We start from the raw sequence: 14240 nt of genomic DNA on the forward strand, positions 1-14240 counted from the left end.
ATTGTATCATTATTGTGCCAAAAACAAGTCTAATACTGAATCCAAATAACTAATGGGTCTGGAATGTGTTGCAGCTATTATTTTCGGGAACACTAGATTTGCACTGATTGACCGAGTGAACAAAAAAAATTATATTTTTGCCTAATGTTTAAGACTTGAGAAAGAACTGCATCATGTAGCTGCAGCGATTTAATTATGTTTCTTGAATGGATAAGTTGTTTGTAATTAACAGTTGCGAATTGGATGATATTCAGGTTGTTCATTTTCAGCCGCACACATTGTTTGTGAATAGAGTAGGTTGCAGTATCTGTCTACGGCAGTGTGATTCTCAGTTGTTGGAATGGATTCATCCTACTGATCCTCCAAAATCATTTGGATGGCAGTCTTCTGCCAAAGTAGAGCTATTGAAGGTCTGTTGAAAGAACAATGTTTTTGGCTAGATGTGTTTAGACATTTTTTCTTTACGGTGTTTTAATTTTCAGTTGCGGATGAATGGATTTAACTGGAGTACTCCATTTAGCGTAAGCAGTGAAGGCATGATGCGAATTTCTTTGACGAAAGACACCGGAGGCTATCAAATTCAGTTGAGAGTACAAGTAAGAAGCGGCACAAAGAGCTCACGCTATGAAGTCATCTTCCGTCCAAACTCGTCATCCAGTCCTTACAGGTTATAACTTACGCCCATAACATTTTATCATCCGATTATAATGAGGATAGTTTTTGCATTGAAAATGTAAGTTTTTGCCAGCTACTTCTTTGCGCTCTAATCAACTATTAATACAATTTATCTAAAAATATTATGTCTTGCTTCTCTAAAGAATTTCTCATGTTATAAAGACTGCAACACTTTTTTGTTTCTTTTCCATGTATTTGATTATGCACCTGTTGTTGCTCTGATTTTTCTGTTAGTAACAATGAGTTCCTATGACAGGATTGAAAATCGTTCTATGTTTTTACCCATCCGCTTTCGGCAAGTGGATGGTTTCAGTGATTCATGGAAGCTTCTTCTACCTAACGCAGCAGCTTCGTTCCTATGGGAAGATCTTGGTAGGCGGCAACTGTTGGAACTCTTTGTAGATGGGACCGACTCATCAAAATCATTGATATACAATATTGATGAGGTTTCTGATAATCTGCCCATCCATATGGGTGGAGGACCTACTAGAGCTTTGCGTGTTACTATTATGAAGGAAGAAAAAATGAATGTGGTTAAGATTTGTGATTGGTTGCCGGAAAATGAACCTACCGCTTTTTTAAGCAAAGGTGTCCCATTGCAGTTGTCACATACCGGTGGAAATGACCCTCAACAACAGCAATTGTCATCCACTGCAGATTGTGAATTTCATGTTGTTATTGAGCTGGCTGAGCTTGGAATATCTATTATAGACCACACACCAGAAGAAATCTTATACTTGTCGGTGCAGAACCTTCTCCTATCTTATTCTACTGGCTTGGGTTCGGGTTTAAGTAGGTAGGATTTCTTCATTACCTAAAAAAACCTCTCTGGTTTTGACATCCCTAGCAGAGTTACTAAAGAGTATCATGGGGAAGCGGTAGAGATAGAGACTGGATTTTGATTCAATAAAATCAGAACCATATACCTACTTTTTGTTGACATGCGCACTTACTTCCTGAATATTTCTTTTTATTTCCCATTCTCTAAGTCATCAATTTGTATAGTAGTGAAAACTGTGAACCCATAATAAGCTAATATGAAAGTGATCCATGACTCCATACCATGGTGGCATTAAGATCTAGATATTTCTATTCTGAAGACAGTACATTATTTTTTCTAATCCCTGCTAGTTTTCTTCTGCTTATTTATCTTTTTCACTTCTTTTCTGATTACTTTGAGATTGCATTTATACTAGATCTGGATATTTTCAATTTCACATGCAGTGTATTATATATATGTATATATATATATATATATATATAACCAGTGCATGTTATCATCATTCAAATTTAAACCTAAATATGGTACGTTTGTGGCAAGAGAATCTATAGCTTAGTTAAATATTTCTCCACCATTTAGGCCTCTTTGTTTATTTGTGCTCTGAAACTAAACATTTTCCCCTTTTTTTCAACTGAAAAAGAACCTTGTAGAATGTGTGGATTAGTTAGTTTGATTGCCATTGATGAAACTCTGCTATGTTTGTTTCCTGCGCAACTGATGTTCCGGACTGACTGAAATTAGCAATTTTCATTTTTTTCTAATAACAGGTTCAAATTGAGAATGCATGGAATACAAGTGGATAATCAGTTGCCGTTAACCCCAATGCCAGTTCTCTTCAGGCCACAGAAAGTTGGGGATGGAACCGATTATATCTTGAAGTTCTCCATGACATTGCAATCAAATGGCCCCTTAGATCTATGTGTTTATCCATATATTGGGTTCAGTGTGAGCTTTCAGTAACATTAACCTTAAGTTACTGATTTATTTCCTTTTATTTAATTATGCTGGTCTTCTTGTGTTTATCAGGGACCTGACAGTTCTGCTTTTCTAATAAACATTCATGAGCCCATTATCTGGCGACTTCATGATATGATCCAGCAAGTAAATCTCAGTAGGTTACGCGACGAACAAACCACTGCTGTTTCTGTTGATCCAATCATTCAAATTGGGTATGTGATAATCTTTATTTGAGATAAAAGAGCGCTTACCCATTTCTGTAGTCACTTGAGAGCTTACTTGATTATGTTTCTGGAATACAGTGTTCTGAACATCTCAGAAGTTCGATTCAAAGTGTCAATGGGTATGTCTCCTGGTCAGCGGCCAAGAGGAGTACTTGGTTTCTGGTCATCTTTGATGACTGCCTTGGGCAACACTGAAAATATGCCAGTAAGTGTTTGGATATTTCTATCTTTGTATACTGCAAGATCCTTCTTTTAACTGTATTCTTTGACTCCTTGGAAACAAGAGCATGATTCTGAAAGCTTTGGAATATCTGTTGATGATTTTCTCCAAATCTTATCTGAAATACATGCCATCCGTCTTGGGCCTTGGCAGTTCTTGTTGAACTCGTTATAATCTATTTAGTATGATGTGGCGGATGAAAATCCGTGACGGTGCACTATGCGAGCAAACCATCCTTTCCTTAAATGATTGTTACTGCTTAGAGCTCAATTAATCTTCCTCTGCTATCTTGTAAACTGAGAGTTCAGTTTAGGAGCATTGTGACCTGGGAGACTATTCTATGTTCTTAGTCGTATGAAATTTATATTGTTCCATAGGTAATGAGTCTTTCTTGGACTTTAAAGAGCATCTCATTTATGTTATCCAGGTGAGGGTAAATCAGAGATTTCGTGAGAACATATGCATGAGGCAGAGTGCTATGATTAGCATTGCTATTTCAAACATTAAAAAGGATCTTCTTGGTCAACCTCTTCAACTGCTCTCCGGTGTTGATATTTTGGGTAATGCAAGCAGTGCACTTGGACATATGAGCAAAGGTGTAGCTGCCTTGTCCATGGATAAGAAGTTCATCCAAAGTCGACAAAGACAGGTTTCCTTTTCTTTTTGAAACTAAAATCCTTTTGTTTCTGTGATTGTTGCGTATCAACTTTGAATATTTTTTATTAACAAGCTGGAGCAACTGGTTGGTGCCCTGATTGGTACAAAATATAAATTGTTGGGCAGCATAACGTTGAATTTTTGCCAAAAGACAATTAATTTATCTAAGTCTATAAATCTTCTTTGTGCTGGTATGAATTCAGAGGGATAAATATTATTTCAGACTCGACGCTTTCAAATGGGAAGAATTTATTTCTTTTTCGCCCTTACAGTTAACCAATTTTAAACTTCCATTATATTCCAAATTCTGGTATATTTCTGTTAGCATCCATGTGCTGCTGCTGATTCTGCTGACCTCCATTTCATGTTTGGTATTTCTTTCTTATAAAAAGCTTGTAGTTGGTCAAGGCTTTATTCACAACCTGGACATTGATTGACTTTGTTTCTATTTCCTATCCATAGCATTGGGGTAAAGGTTAATGAATCCCTGGTATTAGGCGGATATATAAATTAAAGGTTATTGAATCCTTGGTATTGAGTGGATATAGGTGTCAAGAATTTTCTGGGGTGGATTTTAATGCCATAATGGTGCTCTAGAATATTTAGTGATACTCTGCATCTTTTAGCTATGTTGAGAGGATGCCTTATTTACTTTTTTTATTTTAGCAGGAGACAAAAGGTGTAGAGGACCTTGGTGATGTTATCAGAGAGGGAGGTGGTGCTCTGGCAAAGGGTCTTTTTAGAGGTGTCACAGGCATTTTAACGAAACCTTTTGAAGGTGCAAAAACATCCGGCGTTGAGGGTTTTGTTCAGGGTGTCGGGAAAGGAATAATAGGTGCCGCTGCCCAACCTGTTAGTGGAGTTCTGGATCTTTTGTCTAAAACTACTGAAGGTGCCAACGCTATGAGAATGAAGATAACATCAGCTATAACATCAGAGGAGCAACTCCTCCGAAGAAGACTTCCTCGTGGAATCAGCGGTGATAATTTGCTTCGACCTTACAATGAGTACAAAGCCCAGGGACAGGTAGTTCTTCATTCTCGTATGCAATTCACATGTAGCAGTTGTTTGACTTGCTGGAACTCTAGTAGTAAGGCTTGTTCATGCCTTCCTCAGTGTTGTGTATCCTATTTAAAGTATGACAATATTACACATATAATTATAGACTTTATTGGGGTTGATGGTTTTCTTTATTGTCCAAGGAAAACAACACTCTCATGTCCCAATAAACAAGGACTACAGTTGGGTCAATTTACTCGTGGTGTGGCAGAGTTGTATCCGATTCTGTTATGACTGCTAGATGCATGTCACATCAATTGATTACAGTCTTGTGACATTTCTCCTGCAGCATTTATACTATTGCTTGACATTCTTCTTTGATTTTTCATTTCATAGATAACTTGTAGTATCAGGCATTTCCTCACGGTTCAAGTTACAATCATTTTGAGCTCATGCTCCATTAATCTGGTCAACTGGTCATCACTAACTCCAAAATATTTGTCATCGTTTAGGTTATATTGCAGCTGGCCGAATCAGCTTCATTTTTCAGTCAGGTTGATCTTTTTAAAGTACGTGGGAAGTTTGCCTTATCCGATGCTTATGAAGATCACTTCATGCTTCCTAAAGGAAAAATTGTGATGGTGACTCATCGGAGAGTAATGTTATTGCAAGTAAGTTATCTTTATGAGAAACATTTACTGCTCTTGAATCTTGCTTAGTCACTAAAGGGATTAACTAAAGTAGAAATTAATGTTGCTCTTTTTAGCAACCGTCCAATATTATTGGTCAGAGGAAGTTCAGCCCTGTAAGAGATCCGTGTTCAGTGCTGTGGGATGTGTTATGGGACGACTTGGTGACAATGGAATTGTCTCAGGGAAAGGACGACCATCCAAAAGCTCCACCCTCAAGATTGCTTCTTTACTTGAGGAGTAGAGGAACAGAGGTAAAAGAACAAACTCGTGTAATTAAATGCAATCATGAAACTGATCAGGCTCGTGAGGTCTACTCTTCAATTGAGCGAGCAATGAACACTTACGGACAAAACGTATCAAAGGTTTGTTTCTGACATCATATTTATCTTTGTATTTGGATATGCTTTCAGAATCTTCATATAATTCCACATTTTTCACTTGCATCAATTTTTGTTTAAACTGATGTCAGAAAGCCTGGGATTGCAGATGTACAAATTCTGAGAACTGGTAAATACAGAATGTTTCTATTAACTGAAGAGTAAAATTGCTTGCAGTATAGAATTAAAAGTATCTGGTTTTAATATAATAGAAGAACGTAAATAAGGACAGTGTGATTCCCACTGGTTGAACTTGTGGCTCACATAAGACATTGCTATGCCTTGGAATAACAACATTCTGGTCGAACATTGGAGGTTTTTCTTGCAATATAATTAGTACTTTTGATCATGTTATTCAGGAAATGCCGAAATATAAAGTGATAAAGCCATACATGCCTGGTGCAGATGGTACCAATCTTGATGTGATGTCAAGAGAAGCTTGGTCTCACCCACAGGTTCCTGTATCATTTCCTCTATATTCAACTTTTGGTAGCAGCAACCTTAATTGATGCGGTCTGTCAGCGGCTGTTGATGATTTGTGTTCAAGGGTTCACGATACAATTCTGCTTACAAATGCAAGAGAGCTTTTGAAAGGTATGACTTTGGATTCACTTTTGTTAATAATATCGTCATCAACAACATAATAAATTAGAAAAAATTATATCACTGGTGTCTAAGCTTTTATGAATCTTCTATGTTAGTATTTGAATTTTTATTAATCTGCTATTTTAGTGTCTGAATTTTTATTTCTTGCAAATTAGTGTTTAACTTTTTTTAAAGTGTCAAACAGGTGCTTTTAGCCATTTTTCCACCACCGGACTATTAACAACAGGGCCAAAACAAATTTACTATTATTTAGTTTGCCATTTTGGTTTCAGATTGACAAGTGTATCATTTGCACATACTGCCATCATTGTTTTTGTTAATATGACTCTGAAACTTTGCTAAATGTAGGAGTTATTTTTATTTTTTCAGGAAATGGTTAAAAACACTTATTTGATATATTTTTAAAAAGTTTAAATACCAATAACTGAAATAAAAACTCAGACACAATAATAGTGGATTCAGTAAAGTTTACCGCAATTAAAATAAAAACTTTATAAAAACTTTTACGTTGGTGTCTTCTATTTGTTGATATAGGGCAATCCCATGTATGTTTATTCAACACCAAGGAGGGAAATGATCCAGACCAATATATAGGTGTATATTCAGGAAATTCTGCAACCAACAAAAAGGGTCTTCCTGTGAAGTTGAAGCTGAACTTGAACTTAAGTGGATGCTGATTAAGTGTACAGGTGTAGACAAGAAGCAAAAATATCCATAATAGATTTTTGTAGAAGACTACAATTCAAAGTGTAAATCATGTGAGATTTGAATGAAGCTTTTTGGTAACTAAAGCTTGTACAGAAAAAATACCTCTTACTTATGTTTACATGCAGTATTTAGAAATGTACAGTTTTTGAAACATTCTTCGGCCTCCAGTACTACATTGGGTTGTCAGCAGTGGCAGCGGATTCTGAATGTTTTCTATAAGGTGTAAAAATATAAAGTAATGTATGTTGTATTATACTGTGATGACTTGAAAAAAATAAAAAAAATTAAGGTGGGAAAAATTATATAATTAAATTTATTATATAAAAATTTAAATCATATGGTAGGTAATTGTCCATACAGCAATATGTAGATCCTCCCGTAGTTGTCAGTCAATCAGAAAGCAAATTGATAGCAGTTGCACCGATCTTTATGGATGGCATGATTATTAAATACCAAGCCGAGTCATTTACATTTATGCTGGGCATTAAAAATTATACATAATTACTAAAGCAAGAGTATATTTGGTTATTTAGTTCATGAAATAGCTATTTTGTATAAAGTAGTTGAAAAATTATGGCACGCAACTGTTGTGCCATGTCATTCGTGTAACAAACCAATGATGTGTTACACACGTGGAAAATTAATAATAAAAAATAATTAAAAAATTTCGTATCGTAAATGTTCATTGGTTTGTTTTAAATATGACATGATACAATAATGTATGAGATAAACAGTCAGAATAGTTATTCTTTTGGTTTATGAAATAACTTTCTTAATTTCTCAAGGATGAAATAAAATGTTGATGTGTTGTTTATTGCAACACCAAACCAACGGCTCCAATTAATTAATCTTATAATTATTTTTAAAATCAATATATAGGGTCTAATGAATAGAATTTGATAAATTTAAAGGATATATTGATAAAAAGATATATTTTAATATTTGGGTGTAAGTTTAGTGAGTAAATTAATTATATTAAGACCATCACTGTACATTTTCAAAATAATGTAGGGTTTGATAATATTTCTCGCTTATAATAATTTCCCGCGCGAGTCAGAGTTTATACTCTTCAATTTTAGCGCCATTTTACCCTACTTCAACTCTTTTTATATCCTAATTAAGAATGAATTCATTATTGGAGGCGAAAAATTAAAATAATAAGAAAGAAATCGTCCTTTGGCCGTCACTTCTGTGCAACCAGGTTCCATTTTCTTTCTCATTTTGATCATCTCTTTATCTGCCTTCTAGGTGTTTGTTGGAATTACTGAATGAAAACCTATCAAATTGATTTTTTTTTAATTGATTTGAACGATGCTTATATATTTTCTTTTATTTAATTAATTGTTTTGTTATTATTGATTTCTGAATTAGGAATTCTTGGTTATGTTCAAACTATTTTGTAATCTATAATACATTTCTTGTTTGGCTGTTAGATATGTCTGGAAACAATGAGAATGAGGTGGACAATGACCAGAAATTGAACTATGAATGTGATCCAATTGCTAGCCAATATGATGATGAAGAGAAACACTGTTGCGGCTTTGGTATTAGTGATGGTGATGGTAGTGATGACGAAGACGGTTGGAGAACTGTTTCAGGTGATGGCGAAGACGGTTGGAGAACTGTTTCAGGTGATGGCGAAGACGGTTGGAAAACTGTTTCAGAGGATTCTGAGACGGGAAGCGTCAATAATTGTCATATTGATTTTGAAGAAAGACAATCTTACATGGCTCTTGCAATGCTAAGCTGTGTTGAAGATATTTTACCTCTGGATGGTCTTCCTATTCAACTTCTACGCAAACATATGGTAAGCGATGGAGGAAGTGAGCCTAGGCATAAAAAGAGTGAACTAAGTGTCGGTGCTCTTCAAGCCGAGTGTTTAAACATTTACGATGATGAGAAAGTAAGAGCTAAAAAAGTGTTGAAAAATTTTGATGGTCAAATTACCCTTTCAATTGATGTTTTGAGATGTCCAGCAGCTGGTGAGTATTTGTGTTTAACTGCACATTTCATTGCTGTTGATTGGTGTTTGAGAAATTGGGTCATCTGTTTTAAGCCTGTTAACAAGACGTTTGATGATGATTTCTTGTATGGAACTGTTATGAAGTGTATTACTGACTGGGACATTGGCGATAAAGTATCAGGTGTTATTGTGGATAACTTTTGGTTTGATGGTGAATGTGTTGGTGAAGTCAAAGATTTAGTGCAAAAAAAGAGGAAACTCCCATTTCGCCTTGGGATGTTTCGATTGAATTGTTGTGCTGATCTCTTTAAGTTAATGGTGCAGGATGCATTCAAGGGGATATCTGAAATTATGCATAGGGTTGATGAATATATGAATTTCGGAAAACCAATAAATATGTGGAACACTGTGTTTACTAATCTGAAGGAGGCTTTAGAGTATGAGGCTAAGGGAGAATGGAACAAAGACGAGTATGAGAATTATGAAAAACTTAATTCTGATGAGTGGAAAAAGGTTGAAGAAATTTGCAAGCTATTGCAGAGCTTGTATAATGCTGCAAAATCCATCTTTGAAGCAAAACAACCTACTGCGCATATCTGTCTTCGTAATCTTCAAGAGGTTCACGCTAGCTTAGCTCAGGCATCAGCTGATTCGGACAATTTCATTAGCCCTATAGCTAGGAAAATGCTCGAGAGGCTCGATAAGTATTTGAAGAACATGTTCTTGGTTTTAGCAACTGCTATAGTTATGGATCCTCGATGCAAGATGAAGTACTTAGAATTCTCTTTTGCCAGGAATGGTGCAAATGACGGCACCTCTGATTCGACGACTGTCCTAACCACCATTCAAACTCTTTATGATGATTACTTGACTAATTCACTTCAAATACACAAACGCAAGGCTGATTCCATTTCACGCGACTCTGATAATGACCCTGACGATGATTCTGATTGGCTACAGAAATACAAGCAGTTTGCTGAAGCTGATAATAGACCAATAAAGTCAGAGCTGGATTTATACTTGGAAGAGGGTGTGTTACCTTGGAGCCAGGATTTTGATATATTGGGTTGGTGGAGAGGTGAAAGCCCAAAATATCCTGTTCTGTCGAGGTTGGCACGCGACATATTGGGGGCACCTGTTTCCGTTGTGACTTCACAAGACGCGTATTTCACAGTCGAGAGAGAAATCGGTGGGCGTTTGGCTTCTTTAGAATCAGATGTGATGAATGCTGTGATGTGTTCTCGTAGCTGGTGTCCTCCTGATATCAAGTCCAAGATTTGTTCTATGATTGGAGATATGGATGCTCTGGTGGACACAGAATGTGTAGCAAATGCACTTTTTGGTTACTGAATAACAAGACATTTTATATGAACAACACAAGCCATGGGAACTTCTGACATTAACATTTCAACTGTTATAATAGAAAGTGGGCGTATCTCTTAGCTGAAGCTGAAAATGGCATTTTCAGGTTTATTTTTGATTTGATATTGATAGTTTTTGTTAATATTAATGCTGTCAGTGCGAATTCTAGCTTCTTTTTTGGACTTAAATCTATGTTATGTTGATATTATTATCTAGAAACTAAAAGTAATTATTGTTTGGAAAAATCTTTTCTAATTATCAAGTTGCAAAATGTTAACTAAAGAATTTAAAATTTATTAGTCTTTTGAAAATATATTTATTAGTCTTTTGAAAATATATTTTTTCTCTAAAAATGAGAATAGTTGTGCTAATGAGTGTTTATCCCGTGCATTGGTATGTTAATTCATCAAAACTATCTGCTGATAGGTATGAATTTGATGGAAGAAGAAAGCCTACGAGGCTCTTGCCAACTTCACTCGCAGCCTTTAATGCAGTGTATTTAAAAAAAAGTATCATCATAAATATATTTCAACCAATTAGAATAATATACACTTAAATTTTAAAACTAATATATTAAGAAAATAAATATTTTCTTGTATAAGAGATTCGTTTAGATTTGCAAACTTCATGAATCTCTTTACGTGATATTTGAGTTCAGCTCAAGATTTAACTGAGTATTTTGATTTTGAATTCGAATCAATTTTTTTTATAATGATCTTGGCCAACTAGTTTATGCTCCTATCACAGTGTATGTCATGATTATTTGATTAAAATTATACATAATGATAAAATCACTTAGTTCTACGCTTTATTGAATCTTAGATTATATGTTCCTTTTAGTGGTTGATGTATAAATCAAAATCAACTTATACTGCAAGTAAGTTGCATTATGTGCTGAAAAATTGCGGCATGCCATTCGTGTAACGAATTAATAATGTATTAGCCATGTGAAATTTTTAATAATTAAAAAAATAAGTAATAATTAAAAAAATTCTATCGCAAATACTTATTAATTTGTTATAAATATGACATGACACAACTATTATGTGGGATTACACTTTTATATGCTGCTCATTTTAATTCTTGGGAATTTTTTTTTTTAAAAAAAGCCATTTTTTCAGAAGTTAAATACTTTTGGAATCTGATAAAGTTGTATTTTTGGGCAAAATGGTCTTTAAATATAATATTAAGAAGAGTATCTATATCAAGTAGCTACAGTTTAGATGGTATAAGCGGTGACTGGCATTCTACTAATCTCAATTATAAAATATATTAGATTTTAATTTATACTTTTTGATTTTCATAACAGTTCATTTGTTGTTTTTATCAATATATACTCCATCTTTGAAAGAAAATAAAAATTGAGTGATGTGTTTTAAAATTCAGTTAAGTAGAAATATATATATATATATATATATATATATATATATATATATATATATATATATATATATATATATATATACTAGTTTTGCATTACGTGCTACGCACGTGGCTCGTAGTATGACTCATCAATTAATTATATATTAATTTAATTCATTGTGATTATATAAATTTATTTTATTTATAATCAATATGGATTAAAAATACCTTATTAGTTGGATTAAACTTATTATATTAATTTATTATAATTATATTTTATTTATAATAAATATTAAATTATTTAAATACTTAAATATTTTTAAATAATATTAAATTAGTTAGAGATTAGTTAGAATTTTTATTAGATTATATAATATTTTATGAGAAGAATTGTAATAATTAATATTATTGATTAATTATAATTAATGCTAAATTAATTATAAATTAGTTAAAATTTATGTTGGATTAGTAAATATTTTGTGATCTGGATCAAGAATATTATTTTTCATGATTAGTTCAATTAATAATTAAAATAATATTATAGATATCATGATAGCAAATGTGAATTGACTGAGAAACATAAATTAATAAGAACGTTTACCTTAATATTTTGACCGCTATATTAACTAATCTATACTATATATAAAAGCACGGATGGGGGGGGGACAGGCACTTTTACCTAATAGCCCTTTCTAATTCATAAATTAATAGAGGTTTTATGGTCATTGTCTAAATAATTTAATAATATGAATTAATAACATCGATTTTAAATAAGAAGTTTAAGTTGAGTAAAACATCTAATTATAGTGTTAATTGATAACATAGAATCCCATTAATTTCAAATCTCTTTTTTCCATGTATGGAATATGACCAAATTGTAAACTAATAAATAGGCAGTGCCTTAGACTCGCAGTCATCAATAATTATATATGATTCATATATTATTATATTATTATTTGATTTAATGTTATGCCAATCATAATTAAATTAATATTACAACTTCAAATTCTAGAATTAATATAGTCATGTATTAATAGAATATATATACAGGTAATACTGTTAAATACATCGAGTGTCTACTTAAATTTTGAGTAAAAAAATAAAATTTATAATTATTAAAAATAATTAATAACTAAATATCATAATAATATTTTGACGAGTCACACTACGAGCCACGTGTGAAACACGTAAAGCGACACTAGTACATATAAAAATTCGCAAGTGGTGCTTTTTTTTTGTATTAAAATTATCTATTACTTGATTATTATTTGATCAATTAAGGATGAGTTAATATCATTTGGTAAAAGAAAAAAAGAATTGGGTTATTTTTTAGATCAAATTTTTATATGATCAGAGCAGTTTTTAGGATTTAGAGATTAATTTTATTTGACTGTATACAAACATCTAAACTCGAATAATTTATTTACACCAATATGTTTCTCTTTAATTATACAAAATCCTAATGAGTAGTGATAAACTGCAAATCAAATTTCCTAATGCACATCAACTGAAGCATAAATTTATGTTACTTTTCTTTATATCGTCATGTTAAAGACTGAACAATATTTTAAAATAGCGACAGTTATTGTATCCAAACATAATTAGTATATTTTGGAATGAAATATTAGACATGGACATGTTATGTACTTCCTAATAAAGAAAACAGTAGCCAAAATGTAGCAAAATTTCAAGGAAAAAGGTTCAAAATGACCCTAACGTAACCATCGAATTTCTTGTCACCCCTTAATGTATTTTGAGGTTTTAAAATGACCCTCATGTTAATGAAACATAAAATTCACACCTCTCAATTAGACGGTGTTGTATTTGACGTTAAACGGATCCTACATGTCAAAAATTAACTTAGGTGAACAACCCCCTTTTCTTAACCATAAAGAGTTCTTCCCTATGCACAAATAACATTTATGTAAGTAACATTCTTCCTCCTAGCATGCTCAGTAAAGTCATAGCATCTCTAATCAACTTCTTCCCCTGCTACCATCAATTCCCGTCCTTCCCACCACCCTCATCCGCAACCACCAACGACGACGGAAATCCTTTATAATTTAAATAAATTTTATTTATTTTTCAACCCTAGATCAACGGTTATAACATTTATTACAGATTTGAAGAAGAAATTGGTGTATGTAGCAGTGTTGGCGGCGGGATGACAGGTTGCAGTGACAGGCGGCAGCCATGGTATCATGGTGTGACTAAAATACCAATGGTTTCAATTAAAATCATTGATTTCACCTTTTGACCAGTCTGCATCTACCTCGAGTTGTTTCAGTTTTAATTCAAGTTCTTTAACTAATTTCAATTCTTTTGACATCAATTCAATCTTTTTCCTTTGTTCTTCAACTGTAATATTTTCTTAATATAAATAATTGAGGGTTGTGTTAGGTTTCATATACATTAGGGTCATCTTTACCATTGTATTGTGTAATTCTGACTTTGAATTGAAAATTTGATAAAAAAAAAGAGGTCGGGTATGGTGGAGGAACTTAAACAATACAAAGAGGAAGATGATGGAAATACAGGGCAGTCCACTTTGGCAATATATGTCAGTCTACCTAAGTTGATTTTGTCATGTAGGATTCTTTTAACATCAAATACAACACCGTCTAATTGAGGGGTGTGAATGTTAGATTTTATTAACA

At 33.2% G+C, this 14240-nt stretch overlaps 2 protein-coding genes across 7 annotated transcripts in view; both read left to right on the top strand.

The window, feature by feature from the left end:
* The window catches only part of LOC126667840 (uncharacterized), a 37614-nt gene extending 30465 nt beyond the window's left edge, over positions 1-7149 (top strand). For 3 of the 6 annotated variants that reach the window (XM_050360931.2, XM_050360932.2, XM_056104783.1), the window contains 12 exons: positions 255-410; positions 483-667; positions 932-1471; positions 2224-2401; positions 2483-2625; positions 2716-2842; positions 3285-3506; positions 4184-4540; positions 5026-5184; positions 5280-5567; positions 5942-6176; positions 6723-7149. In XM_050360931.2, coding sequence (XP_050216888.1) covers positions 255-410; positions 483-667; positions 932-1471; positions 2224-2401; positions 2483-2625; positions 2716-2842; positions 3285-3506; positions 4184-4540; positions 5026-5184; positions 5280-5567; positions 5942-6091 — 2505 coding nt within the window. In that variant the 3' untranslated portion in view covers positions 6092-6176; positions 6723-7149. Of the gene's footprint in view, positions 1-254; positions 411-482; positions 668-931; positions 1472-2223; positions 2402-2482; positions 2626-2715; positions 2843-3284; positions 3507-4183; positions 4541-5025; positions 5185-5279; positions 5568-5674; positions 5713-5941; positions 6177-6722 lie in introns of those variants that run through there. The other 3 variants (XM_050360933.2, XM_050360934.2, XM_050360935.2) reach the window with 3 other exon arrangements.
* A 696-nt stretch (positions 7150-7845) lies between these two features.
* Positions 7846-10479, top strand: LOC126667841 (zinc finger BED domain-containing protein RICESLEEPER 2-like). The gene is made up of 2 exons (XM_050360936.2): positions 7846-8097; positions 8330-10479. Exon 2 carries the CDS (start codon positions 8332-8334, stop codon positions 10207-10209), a length of 1878 nt encoding a protein of 625 aa, XP_050216893.1. The 5' UTR covers positions 7846-8097; positions 8330-8331; the 3' UTR covers positions 10210-10479.
* Positions 10480-14240: the final 3761 nt, after the last annotated feature.

This window comes from Mercurialis annua, linkage group LG2 (assembly GCF_937616625.2).
Source record: "Mercurialis annua linkage group LG2, ddMerAnnu1.2, whole genome shotgun sequence".
In the NCBI taxonomy this organism is placed as follows: Eukaryota; Viridiplantae; Streptophyta; class Magnoliopsida; order Malpighiales; family Euphorbiaceae; genus Mercurialis; species Mercurialis annua.

Coding starts and splice junctions, on each gene's coding strand:
- LOC126667841 (XM_050360936.2), top strand. CDS start 8,332: ATGTCTGGAAACAATGAGAATGAGGTGGACAATGACCAGAAATTGAAC.